Raw genomic sequence first — 22,049 nt, forward strand, 5'->3', positions numbered from 1 at the left:
CCCGTTGCCCTTAAAAAACAGGCCAGGCATGGCATCCCACGTAGAGGCTTCTGTCCAGTGTATCGCTTATCCGAATTGAATGGCAAATGCTCTCGAGGGAGTTTAGTCTCTGAAGCTCTGGCAAGCTCAGGCAATATCCAATCCATATTCAGAGCCTTGTTGTCATCAAATCATTGGTGAGGGAGCAGGAAACGAAAAACTTCCGTTTTCTAGATGCCTGTATGTTTCTAGACGCCTGCACGTTTCTAGAATACTTGCGGCCCCTGCTAGCCAACGGCTCCCATGTAGGATAGGGACCATGTATATTGGTCCTGCGAGCACTCCAAACACACAGGGTACACAGAGGGATTCAATCTCTTGGTCAGAGAACCATGGATTGGTCAGTGAAGAAGTCCACTGAGGGGAACTAGAGGATAAAGCTGGGGTCGGCGGCGGAGGGCTCCTCGGACTGATCAAGCGCCTTTAAGACCAGGGAATACTGGTCATGCGCCTTTAAGAACAGAGAATACTGGTCATGCGCCTTTAAGACCAGGGAATACTGGTCATGCGCCTTTAAGACCAGGGAATACTGGTCATGCGCCTTTAAGACCAGGGAATACTGGTCATGCACCTTTAAGACCAGGGAATACTGGTCATGCACCTTTCAGACCAGAGAATACTGGTCATGCGCCTTTCAGACCAGAGAATACTGGTCATGCGCCTTTAAGACCAGGGAATACTGGTCATGCACCTTTAAGACCAGAGAATACTGGTCATGCACCTTTAAGACCAGGGAATACTGGTCATGCACCTTTCAGACCAGAGAATACTGGTCATGTGCCTTTAAGACCAGGGAATACTGGTCATGCACCTTTAAGACCAGGGAATACTGGTCATGCACCTTTAAGACCAGGGAATACTGGTCATGCGCCTTTAAGACTGGGAATACTGGCCATATGCCTTTAAGACCAGGAAATACTGGTCATGTGCCTTTAAGACCAGAGAATACTGGTCATGCGCCTTTAAGACCAGGGAATACTGGTCATGTGCCTTTAAGACCAGGGACTACTAATCGTGTGCCTTTAAGACCAGGTACTTCCTTACCCGGGTACTGATGTAGAGTCGATGTGCCCCTTTAATGCAAAAATACTGTCCCCCCAGTGTGAGCTGGCCGGGTGGACCAAGATGGCCACCGGGAGCTGCAGAGTTGATAAAATCTCGCAGAGAGCGAGAAGCGCCAATTTGGGGGGCGGAGCCACAGACACGATGTTGAATAGGCCTAAGCCGGGGCCTAAATTTCTGTAGACGGCGGAAGTCACCAGTAGGTCGTTCCAGGCAAGACTTCCAGGATGCGGCCTACAAATCGGCCGAAGCCGGGGGCTAAATTATTGCAGCCATCCAGAGCGTTACCTCAGAGAGGTGGGCCACAGGGAAGTGGCTGAGGCTGCCTGTCAGCATGTGGATATCCCTCTGAAGATGGATCCACTCACCATTGGTGCGCGTCCCGGCATGGAGCGGCCGCGGATGTGGGTTTCAGCGCTGTTCTGTGCAGCGTGGACGGTGCAGGGATAAGCCTCAATCCATCATCCGTTTGTTAGGGAGGTGGAGAGGACCCGTCCGCCTCCTTGTGCCATCCGCTTTCACAGTGGTGGGACAGTGGGGGCTGCTCGGACGCCATAGAGAGGGGCCTCTGTACAGCCACGGAGATCAGTCCGGGTGGACAGGGCCAGTTGTCCGGCATTAGGCCTGGCTCCAGGAGAGGATACATGGAGGCGACACTCCATGTGGTCGCCTGCTGCTGGTGTGGGGAGATCGGGACCGTGAAGGAACCGTCGCCCCTGAAGTGAGCTCAGGCATGGCTTCCCACGGCGCAGGAGAGGGTACGGGGAGGTATACTCGCCGTGCTCGCCTGTTGATGGTTCGGGGGAGATCGGGACCATGAAAGGAACCGTCGCCCCTGAAGTGAGCTCAGGCATGGCTTCCTACGGCGCAGGAGAGGGTACGGGGAGGAATTCTCGCCGTGCTCGCCTGTTGATGGTTCGGGGGAGATCGGAACCTTGAAAGGAACCGTCGCCCCCTTCACTCCGTTAATTAAAAAATAAAAATTTACAGAAAAGTAAACAATAAAATAAAAACGTTGGGGTCTGAAACAGACCCATGTGCCTCCTACAGACACTAAGCAAGAACTGGTTAGCTGAGAGCCAGCAGGGGGGTGTATACTGCAGGGGAGGAGCTAACTTTTTTTGTATCACTGAGTGTCAGCCTCCTATTGGCAGCAGCATACACCCACGGTCTGTGTCCCCCAATGAGGCGAAGGAGAAAGTTTGATCATTTTTCATCCAGCAGTAGCAACCAGTCGAACAAAAGTTATGGGCTATAATACTGGCTCATGATTAGAAGAAGATAGGCAATACACATAGCAATATGAATAAATGTAGAATTAATGAAAAGTGAGCCACAACCCTTTTTAACAGCTTAATAAAGCATTTGTTTTGTGTCTTAACGGTACAGTCCCATGACAGGCAGTTTAGGCATGTCCACATATGTCATAAATATCTCTTATATGTAGGTCCCGGCAATGGGACCTCTAACCCATTTCCAAAATAGATGCTCCCTTTATCTGCCATTCTAACTGGAATTGCAGCTAGAGTGAAAGGATATGTGACTGTGCCTGTGTGGCTCTTGCCATTTACTGCTATGGGAGAGAGGGCTTGGTTGTATTCAAAACTCCCACAACAAAGAATGGAAAAGAGAAAAGGGATTTCTAAAGAGAAAATATTTCCCTTTATATTTTTCTATTGAAGCAGATCTGACAACATTTAATAATACAAATGGCATATATCAAATAGATATTGGACCGAATGAGACGGCTGTACTTATGAAAATTCACAGTAGAATGGAAGTAAAATCCTGATGTTAAAGATGAGCCTTCTTTGAGTCCAGCTAGAGCTTATTTTAATATCGGCCAGGTAAACTTTCATCCAGGATTATACAACTATTTCTACACTGATTTTCAACAATGTGTAATTTTTAGTGATGAGCGAGTATACTCGTTGCTCGGGTTTTCCCGAGCACGCTCGGGTGATCTGAGTATTTGTTAGTGCTCGGAGATTTAGTTTTCGTTGCCACAGCTGCATGATTTACGGCTGCTGGACAGCCTGAACACATGTGGGAATTCCCTAACAAACAGGCATTCCTCACATGTATTCAGCCTGTCTAGCAGTCGCAAATCATGCAGCTGTGGCAACGAAAACTAAATCTCCGAGCACTAACAAATACTCGGGAGATCACCCAAGCAACGACTATACTTGCTCACCACTAGTAATTTTCTCATAAATAATAATGGTCATGGCTTTCAGCACTGTCAAAAATTTAGGGAATGTTCTCACGTGGAAGGTTTGTTTTCCACTCAGCACATAGGAAGCTTATCTGCAGCAAAATCCACATCTGATACATGCAGATATTGCTGTAGTTTTTGTTGTGCCGCAGATTCCACTATTTCCATTTCGGAAGGTGAAATCCGCAATGAAATTCCACACAAAGAAATGAAAAGCCGGATTACTTACCGGTAATGCTCTTTTAATGAGTCCACGACAGCACCCACTGTAGAGATAGGGATCCGCCCCAAGGGACAGGAAACCTACAGAAGAATAAAAGGGGCGGTCCCCCTCAGTTTAGTTTTCAGAGTACCCGAAGGACCGCCAGTATTAGGCTAAATATTTATAATATATTTTTAAAACTTATTTACTCTACAAAAGGAACTGGTATCTATTAATTTATTAGGGAGGGATGTGACTGGGTGCTGTCGTGGACTCATTAAAAGAGCATTACCGGTAAGTAATCCGGCTTTTTACCCTTCGCCACGACAGCACCCACTGGAGAGATTTCCAGAGACCAACACCTAGGGGGGGGACCACCGTGCTGAGGATAGTCCAGCCAAAGTGTAGGTCAGAAGTTGATGAAAGATCAAGCCTGTAGTGGTTATAGAAGGTTGCCGCCTTACATATGTCCTCAATTGGAACGTTTCTCCTTTCAGCCCAGGAAGATGCCATAGCTCTGGTGGAATGTGCTTTAATGCCATCCGGAGGTTCCTTATCTTTCATTGAGTAGGCCAGCCGAATAGTGTCTCTAATCCACCGGGATAAGGTGCCCCTTGTGACTCCATACCCCTTTTTGCCCTGAAAGGATATAAACAGAGCCCTACACTGCTCCAACTACTAGTTCTTTCAATATATTGTAAAACTACTCTCCTGACGTCTAGCGTGTGAAACTTTTGTTCTTCAGGAGTGGAGGGGTCTTTAAAGAAAGTGGGAAGATGTATCTCTTGTGATCTATGGAATTTTCCTGCCACCTTAGGGAGGTATAAGGGGTCTGGTTTTAAAATTAGTCTGTCCTGAAATGTTAGAAGGAAAGATGGATCTATTGATCGGCCCTGAATGTCGCTGACTCTTCTAGCCGATGTTAGTGCTACTAAGAAGGCCGTTTTTAACGATAGGTGTTTTAGTGACGCTGTATCTAAAGGCTCAAACGGAGGTTCTGTTAGAGAGTCTAGGACTAGGTTTAAATCCCAAGGAGATACTCTAGGTATGTGGACAGGAGTAACTCGTTCACAGGCAGTTATGAAACAGGACACCCATTTATTCCCTGCAACATTATGGCCATAGAGGGCGCCTAGAGTGGATACTTGGACTTTTAGTGTATTAACAGAAAGACCTAACTCTTTCCCTTTTTGGAAGAATTCTAAGATAGTTCTTATTGGAATTTCTTACGGGTGTGAACTTGTATGGAACTGAACAAATTTTTTCCATATTTTGGTATAGATTTTTGTAGTGGATGGTTTCCTGCTAAGCAGGAGTGTATCAATTAGACCTTTTGAAAAAACCTCTAGAAATTAGTATTTGCCTTTCAAATTCCAGGCCGTCAAGTGGAGGCTGTCCACTTGGGAGTGGAAGAAAGGTCCCTGAGAGAGTAGGTCTGGGATTGAGGGAAGGACCCATGGGTCTGTCACTGGCATTGATTGTAGGCACGAGAACCATGCTCTATTGGGCCAAACCAAAATGGTGCTATTAATATTATCCTGGCCCGCTCCGCTCTGATTTTCCGTATGATTTGAGGAAGTAGAATTATCGGAGGAAAGGCATATGCTAGATTGAATTGCCATGGTATTTGAAGAGCATCTAGAATGTCTGGGTGATCTGCACGGGACAGAGATGCAAATTTCTCTACTTGTCTCTTTTGTCTTGTAGCAAACTGGTCTGAGGATGGCCCCATAATAACGTTATCTTGTAGAAAATGCGAGGATTTAGGCACCATTCTCCCTGATGTAGAGTGTGTCGACTTAGGAAGTCCTCGTGTTGATTGTTCTCTCCCCTGATGTGGAGGGCAGAGATAGACAACAGATGTTTTTCGGCCAGGTTCAAGATGTTCTCTGTGGAACACATTAGAGTGTCTGACCGAGTACCCCCTTGTTTAAGTAAGCCACTGTTGTAGTGTTGTCTGAACAGACTCTGACGTGATTTCCTCGAAGCTGTGGAAGAAATTGACGTAATGCATAGTTTACCGCATTTAGTTCTTTTAGATTAGATGAATATTGGATTGCTCCCTCATTCCATATTCCCTGTCAGAAACTCCCATATGTGCGCCCCAACAAGGAAGCTAGGACATCTTGCGATAAAAAGTTATCTTTGATTCAAGGTGGCCAAAGAGTTTTTTTCTGTTCCAAAAGAATTTGGTGTTGTAGTGTTCGGGTATGGAATTGTGCCCACTGGACAGCTGGAGTACAGGAAGAAAGGGATCCTTATAAGGACATTACATCATTCAGGGACATTCGGGGTTTATGAACTGCACCAGTTGTTTTTTTCTCTATTAATGATATTGTTACCTGAGGGAGTAGACATCTTTGTTTTGTAGAATCTAGATGAAACCCTAAAAATGTCTAGAGGGAAAGTGGGATAAGTCTGGATTTTTCGGAGTTGATGATCCAGCCCAGGTCCTGTAAAGATGAGACAGTGTAAGCTAAGCGTTTAGCACACTGAAGAGACTAATTTCTAACAACTAAAAAGTCATCCAAATAGGGGATGATTAAAGTGTCCTTTTGACGAAGGTGCCATGGAGAGACCAAAAGGCATGGCCCTGTACTGGAAATGATGAATCTCCCCTTTGAGCATTACTGCGACTCTGAAGAATCTTTGATATCTGTTATGGATAGGGAGATGGTATTAAGCATCTTTTTAAATCAATGCCCCCCATTTTACAGTTTGGAAAAAGGAGCTTAATGGTAGATCTAATGGATTCCATATTGAATTTATAATTTTTAATAAATGTATTGAGTTTTCTAAGATTTATAATTGTTCTGAACGAACCACCGGGCTTAGGGATTAGAAATAATGGAGAGTAGAACCCACTACCCTCTTGTCCTTTTGGTACTTTTACTAAAGCATTTTTATCTATCAGACTCTGAATCTCAAGTTCAAGGGCCCTTTGTTGTATTGGTGAACTGAGGGTTGTTATAATGAATGAATGAATCATGGGGAATTTGGAGGAATTCTATCTTAATTCCTTCTTTGATGATATTTAGAATCCACGGATTTGATGTTATGTTTTCCCATTGAGGGAGGAATAATTTTAGCCTACCACCTACTGGGGTGACCGGTATTTTAATATTTATTGTCTCTGCGGAAGGTGGGTCCTTTTCCCGAATGGTCTCCTCCTGAAAGTTTTCCTATAGAAAGGAATTGAGGGGTCAGGGAAGGCGTTTTTCCTTTCTTTAGCTTTTTTGAGGATATCATCCAGAGCTTTACCAAAGAGAAACTCACCCTCACATGGGATAGCACAGATTTTGGTCTTCGACTGCGTATCCCCCTTCCAATTCTTCATCCATAAGGCTCGTCTGGCATTGTTAAAGGGACTGTCACCTGAATTTGGAGGGAACAATTTTCAGCCATAGAGGCAGGGTTTTCGGGTGTTTGATCCACCCTTTCCTTACCCGCTGGCTGCAATATTGGATTGACGTTCATTCTCTGTCCTCCGTAGTACATGCCTGCACAAGGCAATCTTGCCTTGCGCAGGCATGTACTATGGAGGACAGAGAATGAACTTCAATCCAATATTGCAGCCAGCATGCAGCCAGCGGGTAAGGAAAGGGTGAATCAAACACCAGAAAACCCCGCCTCTAGTCCCTTTAACTAGACCCGCTGATCTTGCTGCAAGGCGTAGAGAGTCAGCTGATGCATCAGCCATGAAGGCTGCTGCCCCTCTAATCAGTGGTATAGCATCTAGCAATTTCTGTCTAGAGCCTCTTTGTTCAATCTGTTGATCTAACTGATCAATCTAGACAAGCATGGATCTAGCAGTACATGTACTGGCAATTGCTGGTTTAAATATACCTGTGGAAGCTTCCCATGATCTTTTTAATGACGATTCCGCTTTCTGGTCTAGAGGATCAGAAAGTAGGCCTGCATCCTTAACTGGTAAGGCGGATTGTTTTGAAGTGGAGGCAACCGCTGCGTCCACTTTAGGGATTTTAGTCCATGATATAAGTTCATTGTCACTAAAGGGGTATTTCCTTTTAGAGACTGACCGGAGAAACCCTCTCTGGTCCTGTTTTTCCCATTCTCTCCTTATCAATGCTTTAATTGCAGAAATTACTGGGAAAGCTCTCCTTTTCCTCTCCGCTAATCCCGCAAACATGATATCTTGTGTCGTCTGGTCATCCTTCGTATCCTCACAACCTATTGTGTTTCTGATTGATTTTACTAAGTTGTCCACCCCATCAAGGGGAAAACAAGACCGACCTTCAATATCTGATGGTGATGAAGGTGAGGATGATGCGTGTGAGGAGTCAGAGTTGATTATGCGATCATCGGACTCCGAGCTGGACGCTATTTTTTCTTTACTAGTTTTCTTAAGAGGTACGTTAGCTTGGGTGATAGCTTGTAATTCTACCCTGATTATGGCCCACATATTCGTAACGGACATAGATGGACCCTGCATGGTTTCACTGATACACTGCTTGCAGAGCCTCTTAGGGTAGGAATCTGGGAGAGGTTGCTCACATAACGCACACTGTTTATGTTTGGATTTTTGTCCTGGGGCTAAGATATTGTAGAAAAAGAGTGTCAGCTTAATAGGCCGAGAGTTTAACACTCACCCAGTGAAGCTCTTTTGGTACCAGATCAGGTGGCCGAAGTGCCATTCTGGACCTTGAATCTGCGGCATCACTCTCACGGCTGACGTCTGAGGACCTCCTGCTGGCTGAATCCCCTGCTGGGTCCACCGTCTTGCCTGGGGATGACATGTTGCATCGCCTGTGCGCCCGCAATCATCCCCCTTTTTAAAACATAAGATCCGGTTTCATTTTTTTTTCTCCAGCGGTGCAACTGCACATGCGCGAACCGCGCTTCCCCCACCGCTGTGCTGCATGCCCCGGAAGTTCTATGATCACTACGTCTCGGCTGCTGCTGCTGCTGCAGGCCATCGTGCGGCGGACACCCGGACCTCCATATGCCGGCCGGCGTCCTGGAGCCATGTTTCAGCCCGCACTCTTCCGCAGAGCTCCTCAGTGAGACCGGGCGGCCTCTCCCGGATCCAGTCCTCACTGTGCCTTGACAGACGAGGGGGGAGCCGTCTAACGGAAACTCCCCCGATGCTGCATCTGGACCGCATCCCCTGCCGTTCCCGCAGCGACCGCACAGGCGGATGCTCCTGGCCCAGGTATGATAATCTGTGAGAATCCGCTAGGAACAGGAAACCTAAACTGAGGAGGAGAGGCAGAACGCCCCTTTATTCTTCTGTAGGTTTCCTGTTCCTTGGGGCGGATCCCTATCTCTCTAGTGGGTGCTGTTGTGGCGAAGGGTAAAATACTGCATATTTTTAGAAGATATTTTGTAGATAACTTGTAGGTAAGATTTGTTGTAATCTCACCTACTTAAGCTGCAGATTTTCCACACTCAAATCTGCAAAGAAAATCCTCAGCAAATAATCAATGTTTAATGCATAAAACTGCAGGAAAAAGCAAAAAATAAAGGCATTAAAAGGAAAATACATGATACAAAGGACATTCTGGACACTCCTGATGTAAAACTGCAACCCTAAATAGGTTTGCATATCTAAATTACGCAAAAAATGACTAATGATTAACCAAATATTCCAGTGCTTATGCCGACAGACCAGTCTATTTTTAACTAAACCCCAAACAGTATTATGTCAACCACACAAAGCAGCGCACTGTAAAGGGTGCACAGCGCTAACAAAATTCATACTGTTCTTGTTTTAACCCCTTCCTGTAAAATGAAGTCACCATACATTTAGAATTCAAGTGCTTTCCATTAATCCAACATACAGTAGGAATGGCACAGTCAGAAGAGTAATGACCATGCAGCGACATTTGAGGAGTAGGACAGAGGGAGGAGATAACTCCCTCTGTCAGCCCCTCGCCGCGCTCGGCGCACGATCCTGGGTTGTCAATTGTTGCTATGACAATATGGAGACCATTTATGCAACTAAGCCAATTGCAAATTGTGGAACTTCATGCTCCCTGAATATGGCAGCGTAAAAACAAGATTTTTTTTCAAAGTGTGTATCTATAGTGAAAAAAAAAAATTATATTATTATTATTATATATATATATATATATATATATATATATTTTTTTTTTTTTTTTTTTATTTTTTTTTTAGAGGCAAAACTATAGAAATTTGGTATGTACTATTTGTACACATGGTAAATGGAGCAAAATTTAAACCAAAACAAACCAGTGGCAGAATGGCTGTTTTGTTGATATTCCTACCAATAAAGAGTTAATAAAAAGTTTGCTAATAAAAAAGTGATATGTACCCCAAAATGATGCCTCTTGACAAATAAAATTCATCCTAAAAAAAGAAGCTCTCATATGACAGCTGTAAAAAAGCAAAAGAAGCAAACAACCAAAACGGTTTATCAAAAAGGACAAAACTGGCTTAATATTTTGCTCCAATTGTCACAAATCCTTTTTTATTAAAATATGTTTCCATTGATGTACTTGGTACACCGTGGCACGGCACAGCAGCTGAGTGCACCTTCCCATCCACTTGTTATACATGTATCTCCGCTCCCCTCTTCCTGGCTTGGCAGCGCTGGCCTTACAGAAGAGGAGTCTGGAGATACATGTATAACAAGTAGACGGAAAGGTGCAGTGAACCGATCAGTAATGCCAAGAAAGCACTGAGCACCTCATAAGCATGTTTGAATTGAAAGTATTAAAACACCATAGGAACGATTTTTATTAAGGCCACCTCCCCTACAAGATGCCATGCTTGGTTCTGATGCTCATTTTGTCCTGACAGGCGATTTAAATTCAAGAGAAAAGTGGCACAGCCCAAAGTGTACATTCCTACTATATTAGGCAAGTCGGCTTCAGTACAACGTTAGAAGACTCACCTGCGTATTGCACAATGTTTTTAAAGAACTTCAAACTATTGAACATACTCTGCATACCTAGGTACACCAGATAAGACTTTATAAAGTCTATTTGACATCTGAAAAAGTACACCTTGCAAATTATGCCAAGGAGCTGTAAAAATGGCAGGTTAGAAAGGGTAAAATATAAAAAATAATTTTACTTTATTAGCAATACATAAAAGATGACTAATTGTTCAGATAGCCAAATAAAAAAACTCAGATTGCTGAAATAGGGCAATGTGTCTATGTTAGGCCCCCTGTAGATATCCATATAAAACCGATGCCATAAAAAAAAAAAAAAAAAAGTATTGGTGTCATCAGGGTGCCATCATGGTTTTTCCGGTATGGATAAAGAAAAAGAAATTACAAAGCTACTCCTATACTTTGCTACATTAAATACAGACAGCACATGCATAGTACATGTATGTCATCTGTGTGCTGTACGTGTTTTACACAGACCCCTACACTTGTATTGGCCATTGTCATCAATACTGCCTATAATCATTTCCTATACATCAGTATTTCATTTGTCTATCTTTTACAAGTCTTTTTTTCTACATATGTCTTTTACAGAGAAGTGTATATTCCTACTATATGTTGTGTGCAGGGAGCTGCCACCATCTGCTGGCAATGGTGCAGGCTCAGCTTCTGAGCCAGTTTCATACACTTGCACCTGAATAGCATTATACATGTACGGCAAATATCGGGAAGGTGTTAAAAATAAGTTGGAAATATAAAAAGGAAAGGTCTCATACTTCTTCCTGCTATATTCACCGCTTGCTTTGGCTTAAAAAAAAGCAAAAGAAAACTGGAGGAGAATGCAACAATTGAATTTTAGATACACTTGGTGCCCGTTTGAAGTCTATGCATGTCCTTTAATGGCTGTGTAAAACTTGGATGCCACACATACTTAAAATGAGTAAAGTGATCTTGTAATTTACCTTGACTGCCTCTTCGAGACTCTCTCGCATCTTCTTCAGCTCTTTCTCATATTGTTCTTTGAGCTTATCAATCTCCTGATCGTGGCTGGATACCTCTTCTTTCAGGGCTCCTTTTAAGGCAGTAAGTTCACGCTCTCTCTTTTTTAGGAGGTCTTCTTGTTCTTCCCTGGCCATCAGCAGTTCTTGAACTCCCTGTTTCATGAGTATAAGATCCTACGCAAAGTAATAATATACATAGGCATTCAAAAAGAAACCATTCACAACACAATCACAAACAATACTGGTAAATGCTATATAATTCATACAATACAGTAAGGTACATACAATAAGGAGCTGAAATGACAAAACAGGTGTTATGCCCGCGTTTCCCATCAGGGTTAATAATCCAGTATTTCAGTAAGGAGAAGGATATAAAAGTCACTGTCAGACACTTCTGGCAACACTAGCCTCAAAAATAAACAAGCAATGGGGCCAAAATGCTCAATTCCTCTCTACTACGGGGGAGTGGTCAGGCTGTCCAATACACAATGGTTTGTCAAATATGAAGCACGTCTAATACTATCCTTATTTTAGATTTACACAAGACAAAAAACATCATAATATAGTATAAACTTTATTGTTTTGGCATTGTTCTATGACTATACATAAGGTAAGAACACATAGCAGCATTATCCTACTCATTAATGTCATTTCTTATAACCAACCTGTATCAAAGCTTCTCTTTCCCCATCATCAACGACAGATCGCTTTGCATCATCCAGTTCATCATGCATTTCGGATAACTGCTCCTGCAGGTCCCGGATCTCAGTCTGATTCTGCTCCTGCTCCATCTTCAGCTCAAATAATCTGTCAGAAGAAAATTAAGCAATCATCAAGTTAATAAACATTTGCCCCAATCAAGTCCAGCCTGAAAATTGTTTAGCATGTTGGATTGAAAACCTTGGGTGATAACAGTACATTCTTACTCTCATACAGGGGAAGCGTACACAGAACTGGATGTAAAAACAAAAATCTTTATTAAATTATTTAAATGCAGAATGTTAAAAGGTAGGGTAGGTGAATAGTCGCTGGGATACAATAAAAGGGGGCACCACAGGTTGGCAATGTACAGGCATTTAATAGAACATATCTAGTCGCTGTATAATTTGTTGGCATTGAACCATGAAAAACAGTCTACTGAGAACTAGTACTGGCCAAAATTCCATAATAAACTGCTATGTGCAGAAGCAGACGTATTTGGGCCCAAAAATATAAAACACCCAATATAAAGTGTAGTTCAGCCAATATCAAGGCAGTAGTGAGAAAAACTAAACACTGTACCTGAGCCAAGCGATGTAGTGATGTCCTCTACGTGCGTTTCGGTGTGTGTGCCTTCTTCTGGGGGACTTTTTAATATTTTGTATTTAAATTTAATACAGATTTTTTGTTTTTATATCCAGTTCTGTGTGCACTTCTTTTCAATATCTTCTCATTGTATGATGGCACTGAACTTTTCTCCATTATAGTACTGAAAGTAGGTACTTAGGGTATATTGCTTACTGTGCATAAAAGTACCTGGTACCATAACCTGGGGCTAACCTTTGATTAAAAAAAATTTGTAAATAGTAAAAGTAAAGTATAGTAAAGTATGATTTTACTATAGAATCACCCTGACAAGTCACGCATGTCCCTTGTGAGGCTGATTGGGCGATTCTGTAAAGAAATCATACTTTGGAGTAGTTCGGTATGATCAGTGGCATTATGGCGGGTTCACACTTCGCTTTTGCCACACGTCAGTGACTCAGTCAAGGCTTCTGTTTGTCCTGAAAAATGGGATATGAGGAAACTATGACAGGACCATGCAGTTTAATGAAGCAGATGGAGTCACTTTGTGCTAAATCTGCCTTTTTTTTTCATCAGTGTCTGCCTTTTTGAGGTAACCACAAAAAAACAAAACTCAATGGTGCTTCTGTACCCACCTCAAAAAAGACGACTCTGCCAAAACAAAAGCTAGAAAGGGTAGAAAGTGACTCCTTAGGCCTCATTAAAGTTGATCGCTCTATCGCAGGTTGTGCCCGAATCCCGGGTTTTTAGGCCTTTATTTTGAAGTCCCAACAGAAACACTGATATGTTGCAAAATATGAACATCGCCTCAGAGAACAAGAGACCAAACATTCGATAACCTTAACTAAAAGCAAATATTAGATTCTCTAATTATCCTGGGTCTAACGGAAAATTGTATTGTGAAAATGTCCTCACTATATTTAACCAAAGCAGTTTTCTCAGATCAGTCTCCCTCTTCTGGTCACAGATCATGCTACTGTGTTCAAGATAAGTACTCTGTACCCATCTAGTTAATGGTTTTCCGTTACAAAATGAAACCATGATGCAAGTACACCAAATACAAGGGAAGCACTCAAGAGACTACTTATAGAACGATGCAGAAAGATGCCTCCCGACAAAAAACAGAGACTCAAAGTGCCAAAATATCTATACATAGCCTTATGCTATGCTGGATTAAAGGGTGGTCCTGGGCTATGATACTGATGATCTATCCTTAGAACAGGTCACCATTATCAGATAGGTAGGGGTCCAACACCCGACACCCTGACCAATCAACAGGTGGACATAAGTAGAATATAGAGCTGGAACACCACACCTCCACACACCACATACGGGCTGCACTTGAGGACTTCAGCTCAGTGGCTGAAGCTGGAGTGTCCAGGCTCTGTACATTGTTTACTTATGGCTGTCGCCTGTCCCCGAACGACATGGTATCCTTTGGAGAAGTCATAAATATCCTGGAAAAACTTTTAAAATAAATCAGTAGTGAAAAATCTGTCATCTCAACCAACACTGTTGTATTGTAGCTGTAAGAGCAGAGCTGAAAAACATTTACCCCAGTTCACCTTAAGGCAAACTAACAGTAATGGTATGAAGAGTGTAAAGGCATTAGGCTTACAGTCAAATACAAGAAATAACCTTCCAGCTTGTTTTCTGGAACACTTACATGTCACAATGATGGTCACTTTAATATTAAATTTTCTGCAACCCTAAGGGCCGGATTCCTCAAGACCAGCATTGTCCACTCTAGTCTTGAGGAGATGGGGTGGAGTCAGAAGATCCTAATTCGGCCGGTTCACACGTCAGTGGCTCCGGTACGTGAGGTGACAGTTTCCTCACGTACCGGAGACACTGGCTCACGTAGACACATTGAAATCAATGTGTCTCTGCACATGTCAGCATGTTTTCACGGACCGTGTGTCCGTGTGCAAAACACGGAGACATGTCAGTGTTCTTGGGAGCGCACGGATTACACGGACCCATTAAAGTCAATGGGTCCGTGTAAAACACGTACCGCACACGGACGTTGTCCATGTGCAGTCCGTGTGCCGTGCAGGAGACAGCACTAGAGATAAGCGCTGTCCCCCCTACGTCGTGCTGAAGCCTCCATTCATATCTTCTCTGCAGCAGCGTTTGCTGTAGAGAAGATATGAAAAATCCTTTTTTTTTTTTTGTTTCTCGTGTTTAAAATAAAGATCCCTGTCCCCACCCCCCTCCCACCCCCGGTGCGCCCTCCCGCTGTTATTAAAATACTTACTCGGCTCCCTCACAGTGTCCTGTCCTCGCCGCAGCTTCTCCTGTATGCGGTCACGTGGGGCCGCCGATCACAGTCATGAATATGCGGCTCCACCTCCCATAGGGGTGGAGCCGCATATTCATTACTGTAATGGCAAGCCCCACGTGACCGCATACAGGAGAAGGTGCGGCGAGGACAGGACACTGCAAGGGAGCCGGGTGAGTATTTTAATAACAGTGGGCGGGCGCACAGGGGGTGGGAGGGGGGTGGGGACAGGGATCTTTATTTTAAACACGAGAAACAAAAAAAAGGATTTTTCATATCTTCTCTACAGCAAACGCTGCTGCAGAGAAGATATGAATGGCGGCTTCAGCACCAGATGCAGGGGACAGCGCTTATCTCTAGCGCTGTCTCCTGCACGCTCCGTGTGGTACCTAGTCGGCACACGGGCAGCGCCCGTGTGCCACACTGATGTGCCACAAACTCACGGGCACACGGACACAGATAATTCTGGTACCGGAATTATCTGGATGTGTGAGACTGCCCTTCAATGGTACTATGAAAGAACTAGGCACACCGCCATATAAAATATATAAGAACCGGGGTGCAACCAGTAGAAAATAGAATATCAAAACTAGGAGAAAAAAAAACACTACTGGAAAATATGCACACCACAACAGTGATTAAGCTATAAAAATTTCCATTTTATTGGTGCACAATTTTTTTATTTTTTTTTATAATTGTGTTTTAATGGTTGTTGTGCACCAATAAAATGGAAATTTTTATAGCTTAATCACTGTTGTGGTGTGCATATTTTCCAGTAGTGTCTTTTTCTCCTAGTTTAGAAGATCCTAATTCGTGAAAAAGTGTTTGCCTCTTCATGAAGTGATGGATGAGTAGCGTGCACCACTGTGTGCGTTTTGCCACAAATCCTACGTCAGTCCCTGCCTTGTGCCGTAACAAGCGCCATCGCTCATCATGAATTTTGTAGAACGATGGTCTCCACGCCCCTTGCACCACCCAGTTTGTCAGAGCTGGCAAAAATGGTGTGAAACTGTCAAAAGTTGCAAAGTCTTAAAGCATCATTGAGTGGCAACAATATGTGGCGACTTTTCAAAGCCTTTTACACCAGAATACTGGCGTAAAAGCTTCGATGAATCGGGCCATAAATATTTTCTACGTCTTGCAATAGTCAGATATTTCTTAACATGAGGAACAAAATTGACATAAGATGTCGTTTTACTAAACAGACTGAGGTGAGACTAGCGCACAGCGGGACAGATCTGCTGTAACCTGCGCATGATATGTTGCGTTGGATAAGTGTCCGTGTATTTAATGGGTGCAAGTGTTGTGATACAATGAGAACTCTGAAGCAATATTTTTCAGAGCATGTTCACTGCCAATTGTCTTTACGGTGTTCTCGCACATCACAGTGTGGCCCTAGCCGCACAATAAACTGTTCCTCATACATACCAGTGTGTATCATAGCCTTTCTAAACGTGTCAGTCACCAGAAATTTCACATGAAACACACAAGGATATACGCAAACATGTTCCTAATGGTACAATAAAAAAAAACAACGGAAACTACTTTTTTTATAGCATTTGGTTGGCATAAGAATTACTATGAATACCCCATACAGAAAGAAATCAGAAATGTAGTTCAACAATGGAGGATTAACCTAAACCTACTCTTCTAGATGTTTTCTTAATTCTTTCTCACTCTCCCCAAGTTTCCCACGAAGGACTAAGTTTTCATTCATGCTGCGTTCAAGTTGATCTTGAATATCTTTAAGATTTGCCTTTGTTTTACTTTTCTCTTCATTGTTGCTTTCCCGATTCTTGGTTCATAGAAGAGAATTGCAATTATTAGTAGAATACAACTACAGACTTTAATACAGGCACTAAAATAAGCAGAATATGCTACAAGTAATCCCAGGGGTACAACAGATTGCCACTTTAGTAACTGTGTATTGCCTAGTCGGAAGCCCTGGAGTGACCAAAATCTAGAAATCATAGAAACAGATCTTTTAGGTCAGATCAAATCTTAATTGTAGTCAATCGAGATGCAACCACAACAGAAGAATACAAACAAGCAGAAGATGCAATTTTTTTCTCTTAAAAGAAACCTTCCGGTCCAACTTTAAAGTTTGTCTACACATTGGACACACATAACTAATACAGCCTGATGGGGTGCCAGGTAGGATTCTTTTGTGGTTTTGAACATCACAAAATAGTTGCGGGCGACTCAGACTTTGCTCTGAAAAGCCCTATAAGGAGATCCGAGACATGACCCTGCCTTTTTAACTTATCTGGTCAGGACAGAGAAAAGGACACCGAAAATTTACAGCACACATACCTGGAACCCATGTCCAATGCATAGTTAAACTTTGACATGAGCTCCTCTTTAATCACTCAAACAAAAGGAATAAAATATGGCTTTTATGTCAGATTGGTACTGGAGCACTACAAAAATTGTATGCTATAACTTTTCCACAACATATTTAAATTCACCATAACCAGTGGTAATGCAGAACCTTGATGGGCAACATTCCGATTAGAAAAAAGGTCCAGAAATTGTTCCTTAATGGAGCATGTTGCCAGGTTTTCGCCACCTTACATGGTAGCAGCATGATTTAGAGGTAAAAAAAAAACCTGATTCCAGTGATGTGTCATTAACTCGGCTTCTTGCTGTAGTTTTTTGTAACATCACAGTTTTATCAGCAGGCAATTATCACTAGAAGACTAGTAAACCTGCTGCCATGTAGTCCTCCATATCCAGGAGCTCTGTATAACCCCGCCCCGGCCACTGATTGTGAATAAGCAGAAAGCTGCCAATCAGTGATGTGGGCGGGGTTATACAGAGCTTAGCATTCAGAGAACTGCTAGATCTGCAGCAGATAAAACCGTTTTTTATAACAAATACAACATGCAGTCCAGTAAATGATACATCGCTGGAACAAAGGTCTCAAATTCTACATCATGCTGCTCTCAAGATTCAATAGCAAAAACCTGCTGACAGGTTCCCCTAAATAACAGGAGAACAATACATTACGTACGGCAGTATACAGAAGGGAAACACGGATTAGTACCTTAACCTGCTCATCAAGTTGTGTCTGGAGAGTCGTGACCTTCTTTTCAAGTTCATTTTTCTGATCAGACAAAAGCTTTATTTCTGTTGTTGGATCTGGAGTCTAAAAGGTCAAAAATATTCAGTTTTTTATGTAGATAAATGTAAGTGTAAATATATTTCCCTTTAAAAACCAATTCACACAGCTGACATGCAAAAGGTATTACCGTAATAAAAAATGTTTTAGCGCGAGATTTACATTTTATCAAGACACACAGGAAAAACATGCAATAATGACATTTAGGCTACTTTCACACTAGCGTCGGATTCGGCCCGTCGCATTGCGTCGGGCCGAGATTCCGACGCTAGCGTTTGATGCGCCGCACAACGGGTGCAGTGGATGCATTTCTCTGGCGCATCCGCTGCCCCATTGTGAGGTGCAGGGAGGTGGGGGCGGAGTTCCGGCCGCGCATGCGCTGTCGGAAAAAGCGGTCCGTCGGCTGCAAAAAACGTTACATTTAACGTTTTTTGGTCTCGGCCGTCCGCCACAACACGGTGCAACCGTCGCAAGACGGTTGCGACGTGTGTCAATACGTCGGTAATGTAACTCTATGGGGCAAAAACGCAAACAACTTTGCAGGATGCGTTTTTTCCCCTAAACGACGCATTGCGACGTATTAAAAAAAAACGCCAGTGTGAAAGTAGCCTTAGCAAAACCAAAACTGCAGAAAAAGGATATTTCCGTTCATAATATTATAGGGTATAGGCTCATTTTGTGAAATGCCACAGTGTGAACCTGCTTCTTTACACTGCACACATACCAACTCACGCTCCAGCTCATTTCTTTGTTTTGCTATAGTTTCTTGTACAAAAAGGAGCATGGCTCCCCTTTTTCCACTAGGTATTCAAGTAGATGGGGTAAGCATATAAATAAACGTTGCTGTATGTTCACTTACATATAGTTATATTCAATATATGCAACATATGCAGATATAGAACACACAAGAAGACACAATTATAATTCACTTATTAATTACAAGGTTTCATGGTACGTTTTAGTGAAATCATCATATGGTTCTGAGCAGATTCCTTTGACTTCATGTTCTAAGGCGCCTTTAAATGCAGAATTTAATCTCGTAGGCAGTCATGAGATTTGGATTAAGAAAATAAAAAACATGAGTGAGTCCATACTTAAAGAAATCAAACATTTGTTTCCCCACTTTGATTCACCATTTTAATTACAGGCTCAGCTGGTCAGACTTGTACTCCAGCCAGGGTTCTTAAGGAAGCTAAAAATAAAGAAAAAGGAAAGAACACACCCCAAGAAATATTTGCAAAACCAACATTGATTCAAATAAACCATATCGGGGCTTATCCATATTCCTTTAAAGCTATTGTTTTTTCAGCACTAAAATCTAAATTGTAAGATAAATGGTAAGTAGTGTAGGTTAATAGTGAGCATCTATTGTAAAAGATAAACAACTACAATACAACAGTAGGAAATTTCACAGTAATAAATGTCATTAGATATCTCAAGGTGTCCAAAATGTAAACACTAAGTGATAGCAGTGCGAATATTTACCTGCACGGTGCTTGATGCTCGAGATTTTAAGGTCTGAATTTTTTCAAAAACCAAATTGACTTTTCTTTTTGTGGCATCATCATTATCATGGCTCCTTAATCAGAATAGTGATAATAAAATTAGAACAAAAACAAAAACACAATCTCACACATTGCGAAGCTTTTGAAGCGGATATGCAAATGTATCCTTTAACCAAAGGGGCGGTAACAGATTTTTCTCCTGTGTGACTTTATCCAATCATAACAATGCAGCATTATACAGGAGAAAAAAAAAAGAAAAAGAAAAACGAAAACAGAACAGGCTTTTGCAGTGTAACCTGATGAGATTACATGCGTCTAAACCTGATGACACTGAATGAAATCTCGCCACTCCCTTGGCTAATTACACCGTCGGGAGAGGAAGAGAGCACTGCTGGACAAGGTCATTAAATGCAACGTCCTCCCATTACTAATGAACAATTACCGTAATTGAGGACTATTGACCCGGTACCTGGAATAGATCCAGAGCATGTGATAAACACACCTCTAGCACAATCAACTTCAGCACTTCTCCCCACTGTATTACAGAGCCGGGAGAGGAGCGCTGCATTGTAATGACATTACAGAGCCAGCAGGGCTGCGCTAGGGAGCAGTGACAAAGAAGATAGTATGTGACAAACACTGCTCGCACTATGCTCTGGAACGGACTGAGATTTTGGGGCATTATTCCTCAATTCCCGGGATAGATTCAGAGTGTTGTACTGAACGTAATGACATTACTACACACTTCTCCTCCTCTCTTGGCTTTGTAATGTCAGTAAACGAAGTGGGCGAGTGTGGTCAGGATTAGACAAAATCAGTTTTACCAGCTCTCACTGAAAAAGCAGGTTCTGACTTTCTTTCAGTCCCTCATTTAGTATGCTGGCCCCCTCAACTACAGATATTTGAAGAAAAAAAATACGGGCTGCTACGGACTGTTCAGTATGAGTACTGAGACTCTGCACTCCAGGCACCATGTACTGACATCATCGCAGTACACAGTGTCTCAGACTCACAGGTGCAAGCTATATGGCGCATCAAGGAGTCATTCTATTTAGTGGTATCTGCAACCTGAGGATGTGGCTACCGCTGAAATTGGGAGGATGGGTTAATATGGGCTCCATAGCAGCCACATGATCGTCAAAAATGTAAAAATATGAGCAGTTAAATCATAATTGCCCATCAGTAAAATGAATTATTCAGTAGACCACCGGGCATTTACTAACCCTTCTTTTAAGTAGTTGAATAGTATTTGTTTTGCGGTTTCCTCATTAGTCTGCTGTGCAAGTTGCTGCTGCCCCTTCAAAAGGTCTGGTGTTGCCTGAAAATAAAGAAACAAAACATTAAATCAAATGTATTCCAATATATACATGTATCTAAAACCTACATTCTACAGGATGTAAAACACTATATGGCTAGAATCACTGAATATATAAAGTACGTGCAGAAAAGGAAAAGAACAGAAAATCTCTGTAATCATTACTAGTATACAAGCAACATTCAATCAAATTGTTCCATCTGGCTCAGGATCGCCTTCGAAACGACGGGAAAAGCTACCCATGGAAAGGAGTCCATTATATCAGATAATATTGTAGTCGGTGTTACAAAATCGCATTGACTATATGCCAGTTTTGGCCATTCGCAAACTCTGAGCTAGCTCCACACCTATGTTCTTAGAGCTAAAAATGGCTGGCACATTGTCTTTATGTATTACAATATAGCTGAATCCTAGGGATGCAGATGTTTCCCTTTGGAATGGGAGAGGGAGTTACACAAAAATATTAGAAAATGCTTTAAAGGGAATCTATCAGCAGATTTTCGCCATTTAATCGGAGAGAAGTAAGAGTTGGGGCTGAGGCAGTGATACCAGAGAGAAGTCACTTATTAGACTGTGTGCTGTAGTTTCAATACAATGAGCGTTTTATCAAGAGGAGATTATCATTACAGGGCTAAGTGTCCGGTGCAACCCAGACCAGCTAACCTGTGTAACCCTGTCCCCACCACTGATTGTCAGAATACTGCCAATATACACAGGGAGCTGCCAATCAGGGGTGTATGCGGGGTTACACAGGCTTCAGCTTTCTGACCACTACTAAATCTGCAACAGTGTAAATACGGATTCTATCAAAACGGCACCAAGCAGCCCAGGAAGTAACGTCACTGAAATCAGGCTCTCCGACCCTACATCATGCAGCTCTAAGATTTCCTAGCAAAAACTTGCTGACAGAGTCCCTTTAAACACATTATAAAAGACTTGATGAGAGCAGTTTCTTCCTAACTTTCGTATGTCCGAGTCCAAAGTTGTCTAAGCATCTAATGTATTTTAGGAGAGCAGACTTACAGGTCCCTAACAGCAGACAATGGGAAAAGATTTGGGCATGCTAAATTTCAGAAGTGTCTAGCAGTGGCTTGTTTTCAATCTGCATGGGGGAGCTCAGAAGGAAAAGGATGTGATTGACATCTTG

The 22,049-nt window shown here is 42.6% G+C and overlaps 1 protein-coding gene across 3 annotated transcripts in view; it reads right to left on the minus strand.

Moving 5' to 3' along the window:
- CGNL1 (cingulin like 1) overlaps positions 1-22,049 on the minus strand; it is a 203,022-nt gene that overhangs the window by 73,078 nt on the left and 107,895 nt on the right. For all 3 annotated transcript variants that reach the window (XM_069765925.1, XM_069765923.1, XM_069765924.1), the window contains exons 3-8: positions 20,811-20,905; positions 19,568-19,661; positions 18,008-18,109; positions 16,608-16,756; positions 12,062-12,203; positions 11,358-11,570 (exon numbers count right to left, since the gene is read on the minus strand). In XM_069765925.1, coding sequence (XP_069622026.1) covers positions 11,358-11,570; positions 12,062-12,203; positions 16,608-16,756; positions 18,008-18,109; positions 19,568-19,661; positions 20,811-20,905 — 795 coding nt within the window. The remainder of the gene's footprint in view (positions 1-11,357; positions 11,571-12,061; positions 12,204-16,607; positions 16,757-18,007; positions 18,110-19,567; positions 19,662-20,810; positions 20,906-22,049) is intronic.

This window comes from Ranitomeya imitator, chromosome 4 (assembly GCF_032444005.1).
Source record: "Ranitomeya imitator isolate aRanImi1 chromosome 4, aRanImi1.pri, whole genome shotgun sequence".
Taxonomy (NCBI): Eukaryota; Metazoa; Chordata; class Amphibia; order Anura; family Dendrobatidae; genus Ranitomeya; species Ranitomeya imitator.